Source organism: Drosophila suzukii, chromosome 3 (genome assembly GCF_043229965.1).
Source record: "Drosophila suzukii chromosome 3, CBGP_Dsuzu_IsoJpt1.0, whole genome shotgun sequence".
NCBI classification, from domain to species: domain Eukaryota; kingdom Metazoa; phylum Arthropoda; class Insecta; order Diptera; family Drosophilidae; genus Drosophila; species Drosophila suzukii.
Genome location: NC_092082.1, coordinates 56,028,309 through 56,049,504, shown reverse-complemented (window position 1 = coordinate 56,049,504; position 21,196 = coordinate 56,028,309). Strand labels below are relative to the sequence as shown.

The window sequence follows — 21,196 nt, the reverse complement described above, 5'->3', positions numbered from 1 at the left end:
TTCCAAGATAGTATATCACTTGATTAGACATACAGATTCTAGGGCTTCTTACGCAGCGCAAGTTTGTATCAGAGCAGTGCAACGTCCATTTTAACTCCTGTAAGTCTGTCTGACGCACTAATTTTTTAAGACTTTGTTTCAGTGTAAATTGATATGGATTTGATTGATAAAGACCTATCTAAATGCTAAAATTCTTACTAATAGCATTATTATTTTAAAAGTTAAGACTAACTAAGTTCATCAGGCTTTGGCATTGTCATTGATACAGCTACCCTCTGCTAGGTGTCGTGGCGCTCGGTAGTGTCGATATAGTCATGTACACCCGCCCGTATCTAGCGATTCTTGTGCAGCCGGTTATGATGTCCATCGGACTGATGTTTTTTTTTTTTTTTTATAAGTAATTTAAACAAAACTGGTAGTTTTGCATAAGTATACCTTTGCAGAGGGAATTCGAATTGTGGACAGAAGTTTGAAGACGTTTCCGACCCCAAAAAGTTCAGTTTAAAGGTAGCGATTAAACTTTGAAAATCTTATATTTTATACATAAAATAGCGTGCCGATCGGGCGACTATAAGTCTATTCACTCAAAGGGGGTTTCCGCTTGAGCGGCCAAATTCTGCGTCAGCGACTTTTTCTTTTCTCGCTTAAGCGGCATTTCAGGATTTTATTGAGAAAAAATGAATTTTGACTGCAATGGCGTTGATATAAGGATATGGTCCATAGAACCTTCCAACGGCTCGCTATTTTTAATGAAGTGACCAACCTTACGTTTTTGGCAAGACTTGGCACCTATAGCACCAAAACGTACACTATTTATTTAAAGAAAAAGCCATTTGAAGGCGCATCGACCTTCCAAAACGGTTGCTTAAATCCAACAGCCGGATCTATCTTGTGAAAATTCTCGTGGCATCACTGTTGGCCAAAAATAGTCCCTATTCAATTTTCACTACGATTGCCTGATTGGAATACTTAACCTTGATCAATTTGGTGATAGCAACGAAGAAATCAATTTCCGCTAGAAAGATTTCATATGGCAGCGTTCAAAATGTATTTTTCGAAAAAAATTCAATTTGCACGTTCTCTTCCTTTGGATGCGGTTTGCTTATGCCGATCAGCTAGCTGTCCACAACAGCGATTTTCTAGGTAAACAAGAATCACAGTTGCACTTCTAAGCGGCTGTGTGAATAGGCAATATATCCCTAGCTCCCATAGAAACGCTCGGTTCAAATATGCCGATTTTCCATATTTTTGAAAAATATTAAGCAGCCTAAAAGCTAGCAACATGAAGTCAGGACATCATATTGGGCGATTGGATATCCGACTATATCCTACAGCTACCATGGCAGCTAAAGGGTAAAATAGATACAAGTTTGAAGTTTTTCAAGATATTTGCCTATAGCTCTAGTTTACAGCCAAAATGATCCAAGAAGGGTGATAGTATTTCCTGGTAGAGTTAGACCCATGATAAAAAAAAAAGAAGTCAAAAATATTTATTTTGCATACGTTCGTTTTTAAGTCAATATTAATTTGTATCTTCGTGTTTTTAATTATATCTCGATTCGCGCTTAGCGAATTAATGCTATGTATGTATGTTTTAGCTTACAACAATGTCACCCTTTAATTTTGTCGAACAAATGAATAGGGTACATCAAGTAAATTATGACCTACAACTCAGCAAATTTTGGGCCCTCACCAACGACTCCATCGGAAACGATTGCTTCCGAAAAAAGTCAATTTATTTTAAGTGGTTATATACACTCCTCTCTCCCTTAAAATAATATAAATCATTAAAAACAATTTCTTAATTTTTTTTAGAGTTCCGAAGACCTTGACACTGATACTGAATTCGAACCTGTTGAGGACTTGACGTTGGAAACTCGAAGTCGATGTAAGTGATTATTACAATATTATATAACTACACTTTTGCTCCGTAAGTTTAATATAAAAAACTTTATTTAATTTTATTCTTAAACCGATATAATATGCTTTTGATTAGAAGAACACCGACCTGAATGTTACAAGTCTATAACTTAACTCGCCCTCTAACTCCTACTTCATTTACGATGAAACCTCGGTTCTGGGCTTTAAAGCTTTTGATGAGTGATTTTATTACTACTGAGTTGTACTTTTTGAATTGTACTTTGGATTCCGCACTTGGGTCCCGAAATCTGAGTGTCCTGAAGTGTGGGAACGCGCCGATTGTCAAAACTGCGGCTCATTCTAATTGTTTAGTCTATAGTCGGTGGTTTTTAGATTCATGGTGGATTTCCATTGGCTTGCTTATGGAATGGTGGTAATTTTCTATTACAATTATTTCTTAGATGGTGTCTCGAAATTTGACCTGTCCTCAGAACGAAAAATTTGGATATAATGAAACATTTTCTTTTATGTTGATATTAGGTTGATCGTTACAATTTCTGAATATTTCGGTGTGTATTCCTTTGCGCTTATGCTTATAATTGTAATTACAAATGTTGTTGTGGTAATTATTAAGAATACATTATTATACTTCGTATCTTCTACATTTTTTTTATTTGCTTGAACATAAGATAAAGTTTCTAATTTTGTTACATTGTTTTTTATGTTAACACTTTGTGTGTATTCTAGCATTGTATTTGAAAGGGTAAGTTCGTTTAATTGTACTGAACAGTAAAGAATTTTAACGAGGTTAATGTTATTTTTGATGCTAAGGCAACTTTTATTAAAAAATGTTTTAGGGATATTCCATGTCAAAAAAATATTTGGTTCAACATAATTTATTTGTAAATTTCAAATAAAATCAAAATTTCATTGGTATCACTTTGGTCTAATCATTGTGTTTTAACTTAGATTAAATTTACCAAGCCTTATCCACTGCATTCCTAACTCAATATTTTCTACATCGAATTTCCGTGAAATGTTGTAAGTCAAAAATTAATACGTTAACTTGTTGTTCTCTTTTCTTATCTTCTTTTAGTTTATGTACACCCTCGATTCCATTATTAATTACATCAATAATCTTGCTTAAACCTGTGTTTTGTTTACTGTTTTCTGATAAGCTATTTATTATACCCGTTACTCGTAGAGTAAAAGTATAAAAGTATACTAGGTTCGTCGGAACGTATGTAACAGGCAGAAGGAAGCGTTTCCGACCCCCGAAAAGTATATACATTCTTGATCAGGATCATTAGCCATGTCCGTCTGTTCGTCCGTCCGGATGAACGCTGAGATCTTGGAAACTATAATAGTTTTTACGCAGCGTAAGCTTGTTTCAGCAGCGTGCCACGCCCACTTTAACGCCCACAAACCGCCAAAAACTGTGGCTCCTACAGTTTTGATGCTAGAATAAAAGTTGGAACTGAAAAGTTTACCACGCCCACTTTAACGTCCACAAGCCACCCACAAACTTCAAAAAATCGTAAATATGAACGCTGATATCTCGGGAGTTGGCATTTCAGATTTAGATTCCGTAGCCTTGTACGCAGCGCAAGTTTGTCACGCGAATATTCCACGCCTGCTCTAACCGCCCAAAACTGTGGAGCCCACAATTTTAATGCTAGAATTTTTAACTGAAATGTATTAGTCTCGTCAATATCTATCGATTGACCAAAAAAAAAGTTGCCACGACCACTCTAAATCTAAATCTGTCTACCGCCCACATAACCATAAATTGAGATCGCGCGCGCGGTTCGTTTCAATCTCGCTTTGCTGCTTGCATATCTGTATTTCCCATTTGTCCCTCTAGCTGAGTAAAGGTACTCGACTATAGCGTTCTTCCTTGTTTTTTGTTCTAATTCTTCCTTACATGAATTGATTGTAAATGTGAAGAATTAACGCAAGCTTAGTATATCTTTTCTCAATATCAGTTTCGGTTCCTCTTATTCATAATTTTTCGTTTTTGCCAATTATGTAGAGCTACACACATAAATTTTAATACCGGTAATTTTTTTTTAAGTTGTTCTGCTAAATATTGGTTTTGTATAATTTTATTAATTTCATCGGCTTCTTTAAAAAGTCCTTCAAATGTTTGTTCTGTCTTTGTTATGTTTACGCTTAATTAGTGATATTCAAAATTCGTTGGAATATCTATGGATCCAGTTTAAAATACGAGGTATCCGTTTTGGGCCTTTAATACATGAATTGATTGTAAATGTGAAGAATTAATTCAAACTTAGTATATCTATTCTCAATATCAGTTTCGGTTCCTCTTATTCTTAATTTTTCGTTTTCGCCAATTATGTAGATTGATTGATTGATTTCTTGTGATTTTCCCATTTCATTGAATACTTTTATTGTTGCTTTTAGCTTCTAGCCAGTCTCTACTTTTGACTTCTACGAGAGTGGCGAACTTCGAATATATGTCGATACATGACAAAAACTGTTAATTTCCTACCATGTAGATATCCATCCAATCTTCTTTAAACCGATTGACTGTCTTTTCAATTCCTGGGTGTAATAAATCTTTACGTCTTTTCAATATATTTTCCTTAAACTCTGCGTATGTGAGGATGTCTTCTAATTTTGTGGTGCATTTTACGAATTTTTTCAGATGGATTTGAGCTTATTATTTCCACTTAAGCTTGTTGGAGTATAATGAAAATCTGAATCGTTTTAAAATTATATTGCGCTCCTTTTTGTGCATAAATATTCTTTAATTATAACTTTTGCAAAAGTGTCTGTAATTTCTTTGTAAATTATTTAAGTTTTTATACCCGTTACTCGTAGAGTAAAAGGGTATACTAGATTCGTCGGAAAGTATGTAACAGACAGAAGGAAGCGTTTCCGACCACATAAAGTATATATATTCTTGATCAGGATCACTAGCCGAGTCGATCTAGCCATGTCCGTCTGTCCGTCTGTCCGTCTGACCGTCTGTCCGTCTGTCTGTCCGGATGAACGCTGAGATCTCGGAAACTATGAGAGCTAGGCTATTGAGATTTGGCGTACAGATTCCTGAGCTTCTTACGCAGCGCAAGTTTGTTTCAGTAGACTGCCACGCCCACTCTAACGCCCACAAACCGCCCAAAACTGTAACTCCTACAGTTTTGATGCTAGACAGAAAATTTTATTAAAATTTTAACTGAAAGGTATTGTTCTCATCAATACCTATCGATTGACCTAAAAAAAAGTTTGCCACGCCCACTTAAACGCCCACAAATCGCGAAAACCTGTGACGCCCACAATTTGCATGCTAGATAAAAAATTTTAACTGATATGTATTGGTGTCGTCAATACCTATCGATTGATCCAAAAATAAATTTGCCACGCCCACTCTAACGCCCATAACGCTTAAATCTGTCTACCGCCGGTAGGTGGCGCATTTTAATTTCGCTTTGCTGCTTGCATATCTCAATTTCCCTTTGAGTAACGGGTATCTGATAGTCGAGGTACTCGACTATAGCGTTCTTCCTTGTTAGTTTATGAAAATAGTATGTTACATTCCTAACGTCTTCGTTTCCTTTTATTAGCTCGAGTTGTCGAGAGAAACAATTAAAGGGTTTCTGTTATTGAAATATAATTTTGATTAACTTCTTGTGCACTGTGTACTGTTGCTTCTACACTGTTGGCAGCTTCACCGAACATGTTTTCTTCGGAAACATCTCCAAACACATTTTTTTCTATTTTGACCCTTGTTAGTGCGTCAGACTAAAGGTTTGTGGTCACTTAAAAATTATAAAGATCTACCAAAGAAGTATGATCCAAAATATTTTGTAGTCCATCCGATGGCTAATAATTATTTTTCAATCGTGACATAGTTTATTTCATTTTCATTCAGAGTTCTGCTAGCATAACAAAATTGGTTTATGATTTTGTGATTACACTGCTGCTATAGCCATGTTGCTAGCATATATAAAACCTTCATTTTTTCGAATGCTTCTACGTATAATTTCTCTTAAATATTTATTGTGGCACCTTTTTTTAATTTCATAGTCATCGGCATGACAAAGTTTGGTACATAAACTTTAAAATGGTTTTATTTCTTTCGGTGATTTTTGTATGGGGAAATTTATAATGGCACTTATTTTCTTTGGAGTTGGTTTTATTTCTGTTGTGGTGACAACCTAGAAATTCTGTTTCTCTTTCATATATTCGCATTTGTCTAGTTTTAACTTTAAATTTGCATCTTATAGCTTTTCGAATACCTTTTTTAGTGTTAAAATGTGTTTTTCCAATGAAGTGGAAAAAATTATTATGGCATCCAAATAAACTAGACAATCCTTGTAAATTAATTCTTCAAATAGGTTGTTCGTACATCTTTGGAAAGTAGTGGGGACATTTTTAAGGCCAAATGGCATTCGTGTATATTCGTAATGATTATGTTTTGATGAAACAACCGACTTTGCATTAGATTCAGGATCCATTTGAATTTGATGAAATCCTTTTGATAAATCGAGGCTTGTGAAATACTGACATCATCCTTGTTTGTCTAATTTTTCACCAGAGCTCGCATATAACTGTCGACCGTTTCTCGTTGTCTGCAAATAAGTGTCTTTTCCTGACTCTTTACGAAAAGACTTAGAGAGCAACCGATTTATGGATTCTTGAGTGAGCTCACTCGCGCTCAGAGCGAAACCGTTTTTTTCTATTCTGTTTTGTTCTGGTTGTGCCAATACCGTTTTGTCGTGTTCAGTGAAACAAAAGGTCTTTTGCGTATTTATTGGTATACATTCACACGCATAGGCAAGAAAATCGTAAAGCGTCTGTTTGTAGACGAAATAAATTAATTGCAATCGTTAACCAAAATATTTGAAAATAAATTTGAAATTGTTCTATTAAACAAATTATATTATTTTTATACCCGCTACTCGTAGAGTAAAAGGGTATACTAGATTCGTCGGAAAGTATGTAACAGGCAGAAGGAAGCGTTTCCGACCCCATAAAGTATATATATTCTTGATCAGGATCACTAGCCGAGTCGATCTAGCCATGTCCGTCTGTCCGTCTGTCCGGATGAACGCTGAGATCTCGGAAACTATGAGAGCTAGGCTATTGAGATTTGGCGTGCAGATTCCTGAGCTTCTTACGCAGCGCAAGTTTGTTTCAGCAATGTGCTACGCCCACTCTTACGCCCACAAACCGCCCAAAACTGTGGCTCCTACAGTTTTGATGCTAGAATAAAAATTTTAATATAAGTGTATTCTTCTCATCAATACCTATCGAGTGACCCGGAAAAAAAATTGCCACGCCCACTCTAACGCCCACAAACCGCCCAAACCTGTGACGGCCACAGTTTTCATGCTAGATAAAAAATTTTAACTGAAATGTATTGGTCTCGTCAATACCTATCGATTGATCTAAAAAAAATTTTGCCACGCCCACTCTAACGCCCATAACGCTAGAATCTGTCTACCGCCGGTAGGTGGCGTATTTAAATCTCGATTTGCATATCTTCATTTCCCTTTGGTCCCTTTAGCTGAGTAACGGGTATCTGATAGTCGAGGTACTCGACTATAGCGTTCTTCCTTGTTTTTCATGTGAAGACCGTTTGCGTTGAGTTTTTCGGTCAATCGGTTTTTTGCTGATTGAGAATCAGCGAGCGTTTGTCGTTCCGCTCCTTACGCACTGCTCATTGAAAGAGCGACATACAAAGATCTCAACGAAAAGCGCTCAACAGAAAACATAAATGAAGACAGCAAGAGTCTCTTGCTCAAAGCGAGAGCGAGAGAGTATGAACTTTTTCGGTTGTGCTCGCAACGAGAGCGAACAGTTATCTTCCACCTATGTTTTTTACCCATTCTTGGTATCGGAAATTTATCGTTAAGATTTCGTTAAAATTTCTGTAGTCTATTACTACTCAAATTTTTTTTCTTGCCTGAGGCATAAGTTTTGTGAAGGTAAAATTCGCCTTCTTTGTACTGAATATCCTTGTATTCGAATAAAACCTTTTTCAAACTTCCTTTATATTATTCCCGTTACTCGTAAAGTAAAAGGGTGTACTACATTCGACGGAAAGTATGTAACAGGCAGAAGGCGTTTCCGACCGCATAAAGTATATATATTCTTGATCAGGATCACCAGCCGAGTCGATCTAGCCATGTCCGTCTGTCCGTATGAACGCTGATATCTCGGAAACTATACGAGATTGGGCATGCAGATTCCTGAGCTTCTTGCGCAGCGCAAGTTTGTTTGAGCAGGATCCCTCCCTCCCTAACGCCCACAAACCTCCTAAACAGCGGTCTTATCCCTTTTATCCCCATCGTACATAATAGTAAGTTTATCTTTTCCAAACATTACTGTTCCATCACTAAAGTTTATTTTAGCTCTGTATCCATTTAAATAATCTTTTCCTATTAAAATATAATAATTGTCTAAAAAAATGTGTAAAAATAAAATTGCTCTCTATTTGGCTCAAACTTTACTTGGTTCCATTATTAAACTTTAATTTAGTTCCAATGATCCGTATAATGTATAAACTTTTTTTTTTCCCTTAAGTTACCTTTCCTTAAAGTACGTAAACTTAAATTATAAAAATGCGCTTTATCAAATAGAAAAGGAAAAACCACATTGTGAGTATGTATGCGACCTGTATAGCAAAGCCAGTAAAGTCAAAAAGAATAACAAATTTCAGAGAAAACAGAAAAAAATCAAATCAAAACGCCCACTCTAACGCCCATAACGCTAGAATCTGTCTACCGCCGGTAGGTGGCGTATTTAAATCTCGATTTGCATATCTTCATTTCCCTTTGGTCCCTTTAGCTGAGTAACGGGTATCTGATAGTCGAGGTACTCGACTATAGCGTTCTTCCTTGTTTTTCATGTGAAGACCGTTTGCGTTGAGTTTTTCGGTCAATCGGTTTTTTGCTGATTGAGAATCAGCGAGCGTTTGTCGTTCCGCTCCTTACGCACTGCTCATTGAAAGAGCGACATACAAAGATCTCAACGAAAAGCGCTCAACAGAAAACATAAATGAAGACAGCAAGAGTCTCTTGCTCAAAGCGAGAGCGAGAGAGTATGAACTTTTTCGGTTGTGCTCGCAACGAGAGCGAACAGTTATCTTCCACCTATGTTTTTTACCCATTCTTGGTATCGGAAATTTATCGTTAAGATTTCGTTAAAATTTCTGTAGTCTATTACTACTCAAATTTTTTTTCTTGCCTGAGGCATAAGTTTTGTGAAGGTAAAATTCGCCTTCTTTGTACTGAATATCCTTGTATTCGAATAAAACCTTTTTCAAACTTCCTTTATATTATTCCCGTTACTCGTAAAGTAAAAGGGTGTACTACATTCGACGGAAAGTATGTAACAGGCAGAAGGCGTTTCCGACCGCATAAAGTATATATATTCTTGATCAGGATCACCAGCCGAGTCGATCTAGCCATGTCCGTCTGTCCGTATGAACGCTGATATCTCGGAAACTATACGAGATTGGGCATGCAGATTCCTGAGCTTCTTGCGCAGCGCAAGTTTGTTTGAGCAGGATCCCTCCCTCCCTAACGCCCACAAACCTCCTAAACAGCGGTCTTATCCCTTTTATCCCCATCGTACATAATAGTAAGTTTATCTTTTCCAAACATTACTGTTCCATCACTAAAGTTTATTTTAGCTCTGTATCCATTTAAATAATCTTTTCCTATTAAAATATAATAATTGTCTAAAAAAATGTGTAAAAATAAAATTGCTCTCTATTTGGCTCAAACTTTACTTGGTTCCATTATTAAACTTTAATTTAGTTCCAATGATCCGTATAATGTATAAACTTTTTTTTTTCCCTTAAGTTACCTTTCCTTAAAGTACGTAAACTTAAATTATAAAAATGCGCTTTATCAAATAGAAAAGGAAAAACCACATTGTGAGTATGTATGCGACCTGTATAGCAAAGCCAGTAAAGTCAAAAAGAATAACAAATTTCAGAGAAAACAGAAAAAAATCAAATCAAAACGCCCACTCTAACGCCCATAACGCTAGAATCTGTCTACCGCCGGTAGGTGGCGTATTTAAATCTCGATTTGCATATCTTCATTTCCCTTTGGTCCCTTTAGCTGAGTAACGGGTATCTGATAGTCGAGGTACTCGACTATAGCGTTCTTCCTTGTTTTTCATGTGAAGACCGTTTGCGTTGAGTTTTTCGGTCAATCGGTTTTTTGCTGATTGAGAATCAGCGAGCGTTTGTCGTTCCGCTCCTTACGCACTGCTCATTGAAAGAGCGACATACAAAGATCTCAACGAAAAGCGCTCAACAGAAAACATAAATGAAGACAGCAAGAGTCTCTTGCTCAAAGCGAGAGCGAGAGAGTATGAACTTTTTCGGTTGTGCTCGCAACGAGAGCGAACAGTTATCTTCCACCTATGTTTTTTACCCATTCTTGGTATCGGAAATTTATCGTTAAGATTTCGTTAAAATTTCTGTAGTCTATTACTACTCAAATTTTTTTTCTTGCCTGAGGCATAAGTTTTGTGAAGGTAAAATTCGCCTTCTTTGTACTGAATATCCTTGTATTCGAATAAAACCTTTTTCAAACTTCCTTTATATTATTCCCGTTACTCGTAAAGTAAAAGGGTGTACTACATTCGACGGAAAGTATGTAACAGGCAGAAGGCGTTTCCGACCGCATAAAGTATATATATTCTTGATCAGGATCACCAGCCGAGTCGATCTAGCCATGTCCGTCTGTCCGTATGAACGCTGATATCTCGGAAACTATACGAGATTGGGCATGCAGATTCCTGAGCTTCTTGCGCAGCGCAAGTTTGTTTGAGCAGGATCCCTCCCTCCCTAACGCCCACAAACCTCCTAAACAGCGGTCTTATCCCTTTTATCCCCATCGTACATAATAGTAAGTTTATCTTTTCCAAACATTACTGTTCCATCACTAAAGTTTATTTTAGCTCTGTATCCATTTAAATAATCTTTTCCTATTAAAATATAATAATTGTCTAAAAAAATGTGTAAAAATAAAATTGCTCTCTATTTGGCTCAAACTTTACTTGGTTCCATTATTAAACTTTAATTTAGTTCCAATGATCCGTATAATGTATAAACTTGTTTTTTTTCCCTTAAGTTACCTTTCCTTAAAGTACGTAAACTTAAATTATAAAAATGCGCTTTATCAAATAGAAAAGGAAAAACCACATTGTGAGTATGTATGCGACCTGTATAGCAAAGCCAGTAAAGTCAAAAAGAATAACAAATTTCAGAGAAAACAGAAAAAAATCAATTTAATTTAGAAATTTAAAAAACTAGTTACGAAACCAAATGAAAAGAAGGCTTGTCAAAGTTAATTTGGTGAGGTTCTTGTGTCGTGCGTTGGACCCTATTTTCAACAAATTTCAGAGACCTCTTCAACGACGAAAACGCTTTTCTCGCGGGATGTTCAATAATGAGTCACCCTATCTTTATTATAACATTCCTTGGTCTTATATGCCTAAATAAAACCCCCTCGACCAGAATTTCAGACAAACTAACATAATTGTATCATTTAATAAAAACCAGAAAAGAAAAAAGAAAAGAAGTAAAAACCAAAGTAATTATACCCGTTACTCGTAGAGTAAAAGGGTATACTTGATTCGACGGAAAGTATGTAACAGGTTCTTCTGTCGTGCGTTGGACCCTATATTATTCCAATTTGAACAAATTTCAGAGACCTCTTCAACGACGAAAACACTTTCCTCGCGGGTTGTTCAATAATGAGTCACCCTAACTTTATTATAACATCTCTTGGTCTTGTATGCCTAACCAGAAAAGAGAAAAAGAAAAGAATAACAAACCAAACTAATTTATTCTAAAAATAATGACAAGGAAATTGCGCGTTTTACAATTACAAGAAAAGTTCCTACTTAGAATTCTCATTCGAATTCTCCGCGTTTCACATACACACGGGCTATTCTCGTTTTTAAATATACATATTGAGTTTATTTTGCTTTTTACTTTACGCTATTTTTATAATATATTACAATTATGATATTTTTCTACTTTGAATAATTATTTGTAGTCCCATATCTATACATTTTATGTTTTGATTATTTCTTTTGTGAAATATCGTTTGTGGTGGGTGGGAATAAGCCCTGAAAAACAAATGTTAGCAGTAGATTTTAATATTTTGAAATATTTAATAAATTTTATGGTGAAGCTTGAGTGGACCCCTAACTAGCTATCGTGATTGGTTTGGATAGCATAGAAAATTCAGGAATAATTTCAACAGAAAAACGGGAAAATCTTTTTTCTGCATACAGCGTCATCTCTGATACATTGCATGAACTACAAACCAATATTTTAAATAGATTGCGTGGAAATCGGCGAACTCCGTTTCGCCACCAGATGGCTACGTTTTATGTAACATTTCGTTTGGTGCAGAAACTTTTTTGTTTTGATTTTTATTTGAAAAGGAAAATTTTTATTTCATTTCACAACAGTAATGAATTCATTTCGATTACAAAAATGAAGTGTTATTTAGTTGAACTTCTCTAAGTAAATGAAAGTGAATCCAAAGTAAACAAATTGAAGCTGCTAGAAGACCGAGGCATACGATTCTCAAGGGATGATTCGTTTGAAATCCTAAGAATATCAGCTACTGACGGAACTCGTAAACAACATGATCGCAATGAGAGGATGTTCAATTTACGTAGCAGAATAGTATCATTTAGGCCTGGTCAGGATGTTTTTCGTAGAAATTTCCAACAGAGTTGTTTTTTAAAAGGGTTAACGCAAAGCTTGCACCAATGTTTGCTAAAGCGCGGGTGAGGAGAAAACTAGGTCAAAAGGCCAACTGGCCAAATCGCTCCAATCTAGTATCACCCTTTGATGGCATTGCTCTTTCCCAAAGTGTAATGCGGGGGATTTTTAATGTATCTTGTCGCTCTCTTGCCCACAAAGCCTGGAAGTAGAAGAGAATGAGTCACTTAGCTCAGCTCAATAAGGTGGCGCTCAAGAGAAATTAGGGAATTAAAGTTGATTGATAGTAGTGGTTTTCAAAATTGGTGGAAATTTTCATGAGGTTCTGACACGCGTGTCTTGGTCCTTTCTAAATCTTACGCCAACCAAGGCAGACGTGCATTGCAAAGTCAATTCCTAAAATAAATAATCGTGGGTTATTCCTCACTGGGTAAGGTAGTCAATTTTATTCAGGTACCAGGTGTGCTTTGACCTTTATTCTCCTATCCATTAGTTTTCCAATCGAAACTACGCTCCGAACGCCAGACGTTCCAGGCAAAGTTTAGCCCCCCTGAAAGCGATCGGCCAAGACCAAACCGGCGGCCAGTTTCATTACAAGCGCATACGCGACGTTCACAGCTACGAAGAGCGCGACAGAACCTCGGATAAGTCGGAAAAACGATCGGAAAATCCCGCTAATCGCGGTTCAAAAATTTGCCGGCTGTGACCATTTTTCTTTTTGTGGGTGTGAAGAAGAAGACAAAAAAGCACGCACACACACAAAACCTGCTAGAATCCCACGTACAGTAACAGCTCATGTTATTGCCTTCGTTTAATGGCCTATTACTTATTTTTCTTCTTGAGTTACCTTTCCTTAAAGTACGTAAACTTAAATTTAAAAAATACGCTTAAACAAATAGAATAGGAAAAACTACATTGTGAATGTGTATGCGAATAGAATAACGAGTTTCAGAGAAAAACAAAAAAAATCAATTTAATTTAGAAATTTAACAAACTAGTTATGAAACCAAATGAAAAGAAGGTTTGTCTAAGTTAATTTTGTGAGGTTCTTGTGTCGTGCGTTGGACCCTATTTTCAACAAATTTCAGATACCTCTTCAACGACGAAAACGCTTTCTTCGCGGGATGTTCAATAATGAGTCACCCTATCTTTATTATAACATCTCTTGGCCTTATATGCCTAAAGAAAACCCCCTCGACCAGAATGTCAGACAAACTAACATTACCTGAACTGTATCATTTAATAAAAACCAGAAAAGAAGGGAAATCGCGCAGCGAAATCAAAGAGCTCTTAGATGCTTTGTACGGTGACTCCTCTCCTTCGATGGCGACCGTCAAAAATTCGTTTAACGAGTTTCAACGTGGTCGCACTTCGGTTTTTGATGAGCCACGCCCAGGTGGGCCGAAAACGGCTACCACGGAGGATAACGTGACACAAATCCACGATCTCGTATTGGCAGACCGCCGATTGAGGATACGCGAGATAGCTGAGACAGTAGGCATGTCAAAAGACCGCGTGGATCATATCCTGCATGAAATTTTGGGCATGAGAAAGCTCGGCGCGATGGGTACCGCGTTTGCTCACTCCGGACAACAAACGCAACCGTGAGAACAGTTGAGAGCAGTGTTTGACGCTGTTTAAGCGCAATCCGAGGGAGTTTCTGCGTCGTTTTGTGACCGTCGACGAAACATGGATCCACTGGTGCACACCAAGGAGCAGTCGAAACAGTGGAGAAGAAGGCGAAGTCTGTCCCATCGGCCGGAAAGGTGATGGCCACCGTTTTTTGGGACTCACAAGGTGTGATCTACATCGACTACCTGGAGAAGGGCAAAACGTTTATTTCGAAAATTTTTTTACTAAGATGGGCAGAAAATCAGGTCGAAGTTCTTCTTTTAGAGTTACGCGACCAAAAAACGGTCTTTACCCCAAAACCGTTACGTTTTGGAGAAAGAAACGTTCATAAAAATGATTATTCATCACATCCTCAAACTTTAAACGCGTTTTTCTCGAAACCGTGTTTTTCAAGGTGGTGTGCAGGAGGATTGCGCAAAATCTATTCGATGAATCAAGCTGAAATTTTGAGGGGTCAAATTGAATGTATAATCCGAGGTACTGACGTAGGGGTTTCTTATAAAAATTTTTTCAAATTGTTTTTCACACTTTAAAAACGAATTATTTCTTCCCAAAATACGCCATTTTGACAATTTTCAAAAATGTTTGAAATCCCAACGTCAGTACCTCAGCAACTGGATTACGAATAACGGAGTATTTTCATTTTTTGTTTCAGACGACTTATGTGCGGTGTATCCTGCACACCTTTTAGGTCCGTAAATTTGGTAGTGTCTCGTTTTAGCTTCGGTCACCAGTACACTTTGTTGATAAAACTGTTGTACATAAAAATATATAAACTTAAATAATAAACTAACAAAATACAAAAATAATTATTCAAATAAATCTCCCACTCAATTCACCACACACAACACCTTCTCTCATATAGACCTTACTTTCTGCTCTCTCTCCTTAACTTCTGTCGCAAACTGGACAATCTCTGATGACCTTTGCACGAGTGATCATTTCCCTATCCTTACTTCCTTATTTCCTATCTAACCAAAAAACAATTCTTCAAAATCAAAGAAAACAATTGGGAAAAATTCTCCGTATTTACTACAAACCTCAACAAACATCAACAAAGAAACAGCCGCCATCAACAAAATATTAATATAAAGCGCGCACCACAATCATCACAAAACCCACACTCACACAAAGTTCCTTGGTGGAACAAAAAACTAACACAAATGCATCAAACGAAGAAAATCGCACTTAAAAGAGACATTTCGCAAACCAACATTATTAGCTTTCGTAGAGCAAACGCACTTCTTAAAACAGAAATTAAAATAAGAAAAAGAGAAGCCACCATCTCATTTACATCTACTATACAAAGTAGCACACCAACATCAACAATATGGAACAACATTAGACGATTTTGTGGATTAAATCAATGTAGACAAATACACTGCGTAAACAACACAACTAACACACAAGAAATAGCAAACCAATTCGCACAACACTGGTCTTACCTTGCCACAGATTACTATTTCGACCTACAATTCAGATTTCTTAAATTTAAACCAATAATTATAAACCACAGCCCATCCACATCTGCAACACAAACATAAAAAACATAACGAAAATACAATTCTTAAAAGGATTTACACCAGGACTCAGTAGATATTCATACCCGATGATCAAAAATAGCTCTGCAGTTGCGACTAGCGCAGTAATTTATAAGTTTTAGAACTAACAGCGTTAGGAAGCCTTAAACAATAAATAATAATAATATTAAAACATAGATTATTCCAATTTAACAAAATTTTTAACACATACATCCCATACTCAAACCAAATAAGAACAAAACGGACATTACCTCCTACAGACCCATTTCTCTTAACTACTGCATAAGAAAACAAGGAAGAACGCTATAGTCGATAACCTCGACTATCAGATACCCGTTACTCAGCTAAAGGGACCAAAGGGAAAAGGAGATATGCAAGCAGCAAAGCTAGATTAAAATGCGCCACCTACCGGCGGTAGACAGATTTAAGCGTTATGGGCGTTAGAGTGGTATTGACGAGACCAATACATTTCAGTTAAAATTTTTTATCTAGCATGAAAATTGTGGGCGCCACAGGTTTGGGCGGTTTGTGGGCGTTAGAGTGGGCGTGGCAATCTTTTTTTGGGTCAATCGATAAGTATTGATCAGAACAATACATATCATTTAAAACTTTTATTCTAGCATCCAAACCGTAGAAGCCACAGTTTTGGGAGGTTTGTGGGAGTTAGAGTGGGCGTGGCACTCTGCTGAAACAAACTTACGCTGCGTAAGAAGCTCAGGAATCTGCATGCCAAATCTAAATAGCCTAGCTCTTATAGTTTCCGAGATCTCAGCGTTCATCCGGACAGACGGACAGACGGACAGACGGACATGGCTAGATCGACTCGGCTAGTGATCCTGATCAAGAATATATATACTGTATGGGGTCGGAAACGCTTCCTTCTGCCTGTTACATACTTTCCGACGAATCTAGTATACCCTTTTACTCTACGAGTAACGGGCATAAAAATGTTAAAAATTAACTTAGTAAAATGCCCTTCAATTAAAGAAGAAATGCCTCTAAGGGTACAAAATAACATTTCAGTCATTTTCCTACTCTGAACTACGAATGGTTTAGTTGTTTCTTGACGACCTGTGTTGTGAGCCGGCTGAAGACTTGTTTTGAATAAAGAACAAGAAACCACGCTATAGTCGACGATCTCGACTATTACTATTACCGTTACTCAGCTAAAGGTAGTGCGAGGTAGATGGAGATAAAAACAACAGAGGACGCTATAGTTGATGACTTCGACTATTAAGTACTCGTTACTCAACTGAGGGGAGTGCAAAGGAGACGGAGATATGCAAAGCGACTGTTCCCAAGATTGCACACTTTATTTGTTTTTTAACTTTTTTATAAATGGTCCGATTTTAATTTTGTCATGTAGATGCGTACTGATAATAAGAATAAAGTTTCATTTAAATGTTTACACAATATTAAATAAGGTTAACGTTAGAGAGGGCGTGGCACCCAGCTGAAGCAAACTTGTGCTGCGCATGCCAAATCCCAACTTTCTAGCTTTTTGTTGTTTTCTAAATATCAGCGCTCATACGGACGAACAGACAGACGAACAGACAACTCGGTCAGTAATCCTGATCAAGAATATATATACACTATAAGGTCGGCAACGCTTCCGACGTTACATAATTCCGAAGAATTCAGTATACCCTTATACTCTGCGAGGAACGGGTTTAAAAATGTGGGCGCTGGAAAGAATTAAGCGTTAAGAGCGTAAGCGTGCGCAAGAACCTCAAAAATCTGCACGCAAAATACCGACTCTCTACCTTTTATAGTTTCCGAGATCTCAGCGTTCATACGGACAAAATCACATGGCTAGATCGACTTGGCTAGTGATCCTGATCAAGAATATATGTACTTTATAGGGTCGGAATTGTTTTCTTCTATCTGTTACATACTTTTCGACGAACCTAATATTTATTTATCTATTTAAGATGATAGTAAAGTTTACAAAACTAATACTAACACTGGGAGTGTAGTGGCCTTCAACTACGTATGTATTTATTTACTTAATCTAACAATTTATTTATTTATTTACTTAATCTAACAATTTATTTATTTATTTACTTAATCTAACAATTTATTTATTTATTTACTTAATTAACAATTTTTTTTTACATTTAGATTTACATATATTCTTAATTTAAGGGGTTGTGATGAGTTTCCATATGCTATGTTATAATTTTGTTTCTTTTAAAAATGTTATTGTTGGGGCGGGGTGGCTTGATCGATGAAAATAGGTGAAGCCCCAAGATCGAATGGTACCCAAATTAAACGCCCTTTTGACGTTAACAGTAATTATTGTTCGATGTTTTCTATTGATGGGTTTCTAAGGTACTGTATGACGTTAACGTTATTGACGAGATTTAGTTTTGTTTGGGCTATGTCGGGGCATGAATTAAGAATGTGATCCATATTAATTGGGGTATGTGTAAGGAAAATTGGACAGTTTCGTGAGCTGGTGCGATCTAAATAATATTTATGTGTCAGGTTTGTATGTCCTAAACGCGGTCTAGTAAATTTAATTTGATCAAGGCGAGTTATTTGTTGTTGTGTTTTGTTTGAGTAGAAAGATGTGTGTGCGTTATTTGTGTTGATGTTTTAGTACCAATTATTGCATTTTAAAAGTATGTTGTTTTTGGTTTCGTCGAGCTGTTGTTTTAAGAATTTGTTGACGTCTTTTGTGTTTAATTTTTAGTGCTAACTTTGCTGCTTTGTCGGCATTGTCGTTTCCTTTAATGTTGCAGTGTCCTAATTTTGGGTAGTGCTTTGTTAGGATTGAACGGATTAGGGCTGGGTACATGTTATTGTTAGTGCGTGTTTTTTATAGCTTCGATGGCTCCTAGAGAGTTGGAGCATATAACGAATTTAACGTGCATTTTAATATTTTTAGGGCTTCAAGGACGCCTAAGATTTTAGCTGATTGTATTGAAGAGTAGGGAGGTAAACTTCCGAAAGCTAAGGTTTCTGTGGTGATTGCGAATGTTGTTATGGAGTTTTGTTGGGATCCGTCGGTGTATATAAAGTTGTGAAAAGTGATTTTGCTTCGTTAAGTGTTTGGTATATATCTGGTAAAGTTTTATTTTTGTTGTAAATGTGTAATTATGTATTAATAGCGTTGCTAGGTTGTTGCCAGGCTGGTTTTAATTTGATGATTATTTTTGGTTTGTAGGGTATGTTGTATTTTTGACATATTTTTATTAATCGTTGAATTGTTAAGGTTCATTTTTTTGTGTTCTTTTTTGGCTTAACTAGTTTAAGAATGTAATAGGGATTTAAAGATTTTTGCTGTCAGGTGATCATGTTTTTGTTCAATTGTTGGTGTATTTGTTTCATATAAAAGATTGTGAATAGGTGTTGTGTAAAATGCTCCCAGAGAAAGCCGGGTTGCGGAGTTAAATGATGTTTTTAATTTGTTCAAAGCATTTCTTGTTAATCCAAAGTCCAAAGAATTTGATTGATGTTGTGTTGTTTATAATGGTGCTGTTACAATTGTGTTTTTCACAAATGTGTAGGTGCTGGCATTTTGATGGTGAAAAAGATGCACCTGTGTGTAGTTACCACAATTTTCAATATCTAGGAAGAGTGGGTTTAGGTTGTAAATAATGTTTTTGTTTCTTTTTAGGTTTCTTATTATAAAAAATCGTCTGCATATGCGCTGAAATTAATGTTTTTGCGAGTTTGTTAAAAGCTATTATAAATAAGACGACTGATATCGGTGAGCCTTGAGATATTCCGTTATCAAGAGGACGTGTGGTAGAGTTTTGTGTTCCTACTCGGACTGTTATTTTTCGGTTGTTTTTAATATATTTTTTATTTATTATTTTACTTATCGCCAATGGATAAATCCTTATCTGGCTACATATGACTACCTTAAATCTACTATTGAGAATTAATTAAAAAATATTCCCTAAGGGTTTGCCTTAGCATATCTTTATTGGCCCTCCAGCTGAATCTAATGCTAGAAGGCAAAGAATTAAACAATCTAAGAGCCCTTAGTAGTGGCTCATTGTGAGCATAATTAGTCCTGACCGCACGGTCCAGGAATGGAATCATGGTACGGAGATTCCTGGCAGGAACATTAAAATTGATGCATCACAACAGGCAAGGACAATCAATATTTCCTACTAGCAGATCGTTCAGAAAGAGAAGGCCAGCAGTTGCACGGCGATCCTTCAAGGAACAAGTGTAAAGCAGGAAACACTGACTATCATAGTGCGGTGCCGGTTCAGTAAAATGCAAGGACTGCAATGAAAACTTCAAAAACTTTTTGCTGCAACCTCTCAATCCTATTGATCTGGACCCTTCCCGAGGGAAGTTGTCCCTAGAACGGACAAAGGCAGAGTATACAGACAATCTGGAATACGGATCTTTGAATAATAAAGTGTTTCGCTTAACAAAGCCGAACATTGCATAAGCCTTTGGTAATATAAAATTCAGGTGTTCTTTAAACAGAAATTTGTCATCAAAGACAATTACAGAACGTTTCGCATAACGAACGATGTGGCATTTGTTAAGGTTTAAGGCAAACTATTCTTGGAACACCAACTACCGATACTATCTAGGTCACATTGAAGCAAATTCGAATCATTTACGTTACTGACAGTCCTATAAATCTTTAGGTCATCCGCATATAAAAGGAAGCTAGAAAAATGGATACAGGCACAAATGTCATTTATAAAAATAATGAAAAGTAAAGGGCCAAGGGAGCTACCCTAAAAAAGTCCAGATGTCGCTTTATAAGGATGGGATAATGCAGCACCTACTTCAACATGATAGCGTCGGTTATCCAAATACGACGCTATCCAGTTAAGAAAAGAGGAGTGAAAGCCAAGTTTGGAAAGTTTAGCCTTTAGGGCAGAGTGACAAACCTTGTCAAAAGCTTTGGCAAAATCTGTGTAAATCGTGTCCATCTGCAAATGATCCTCAAATACATTTATACAGTGATTGGTAAAGACAGCCAAGTTGGTCGTCGTAGATCGATTATTTCTTTCGAGCAATTTAGCTTTGTTGCTGATCTTAGAAATTGGCCTATAGTTAGAAATATCAAATTTACTTCCTCCTTTATGGGCCGGCGTGCCTCTAGAAATTTTCCATCTAATTGGGAATATTCATTCTGCCGAAGTCTCTATCTCTACGAAAAACGGAATAATTACGGATCGAAGAATTCATTCGAACTACCAGTATGATAATGTCGTAGTCACTCTGGGAAGTATTCATAAAGACAGACTGCGTTTTAGTTCTCATGCCGGATATATTTTGAAAGCATATTTTCAGGCCATTATTTCCTGAATGATTCCTGTTTGAGTTTACTGCAGGCAAGCCCCTAGCTGGTTGCCAGTCAGCGGATATTGTTGAAGAGGAATTCTCAACATCCAAAGTAGATGTCGGCCTCGCATGATCATAAGTACTATTAAGTACCTTGCGCAACGTATCC

General features: G+C 36.7%; 1 protein-coding gene across 3 annotated transcripts in view; it reads left to right on the top strand.

The window, feature by feature from the left end:
• The window catches only part of alpha-Cat (catenin alpha), a 154,300-nt gene that overhangs the window by 88,079 nt on the left and 45,025 nt on the right, over positions 1-21,196 (top strand). For all 3 annotated transcript variants that reach the window (XM_070996780.1, XM_070996779.1, XM_070996781.1), the window contains one exon: positions 1,816-1,888. In XM_070996780.1, coding sequence (XP_070852881.1) covers positions 1,816-1,888 — 73 coding nt within the window. The remainder of the gene's footprint in view (positions 1-1,815; positions 1,889-21,196) is intronic.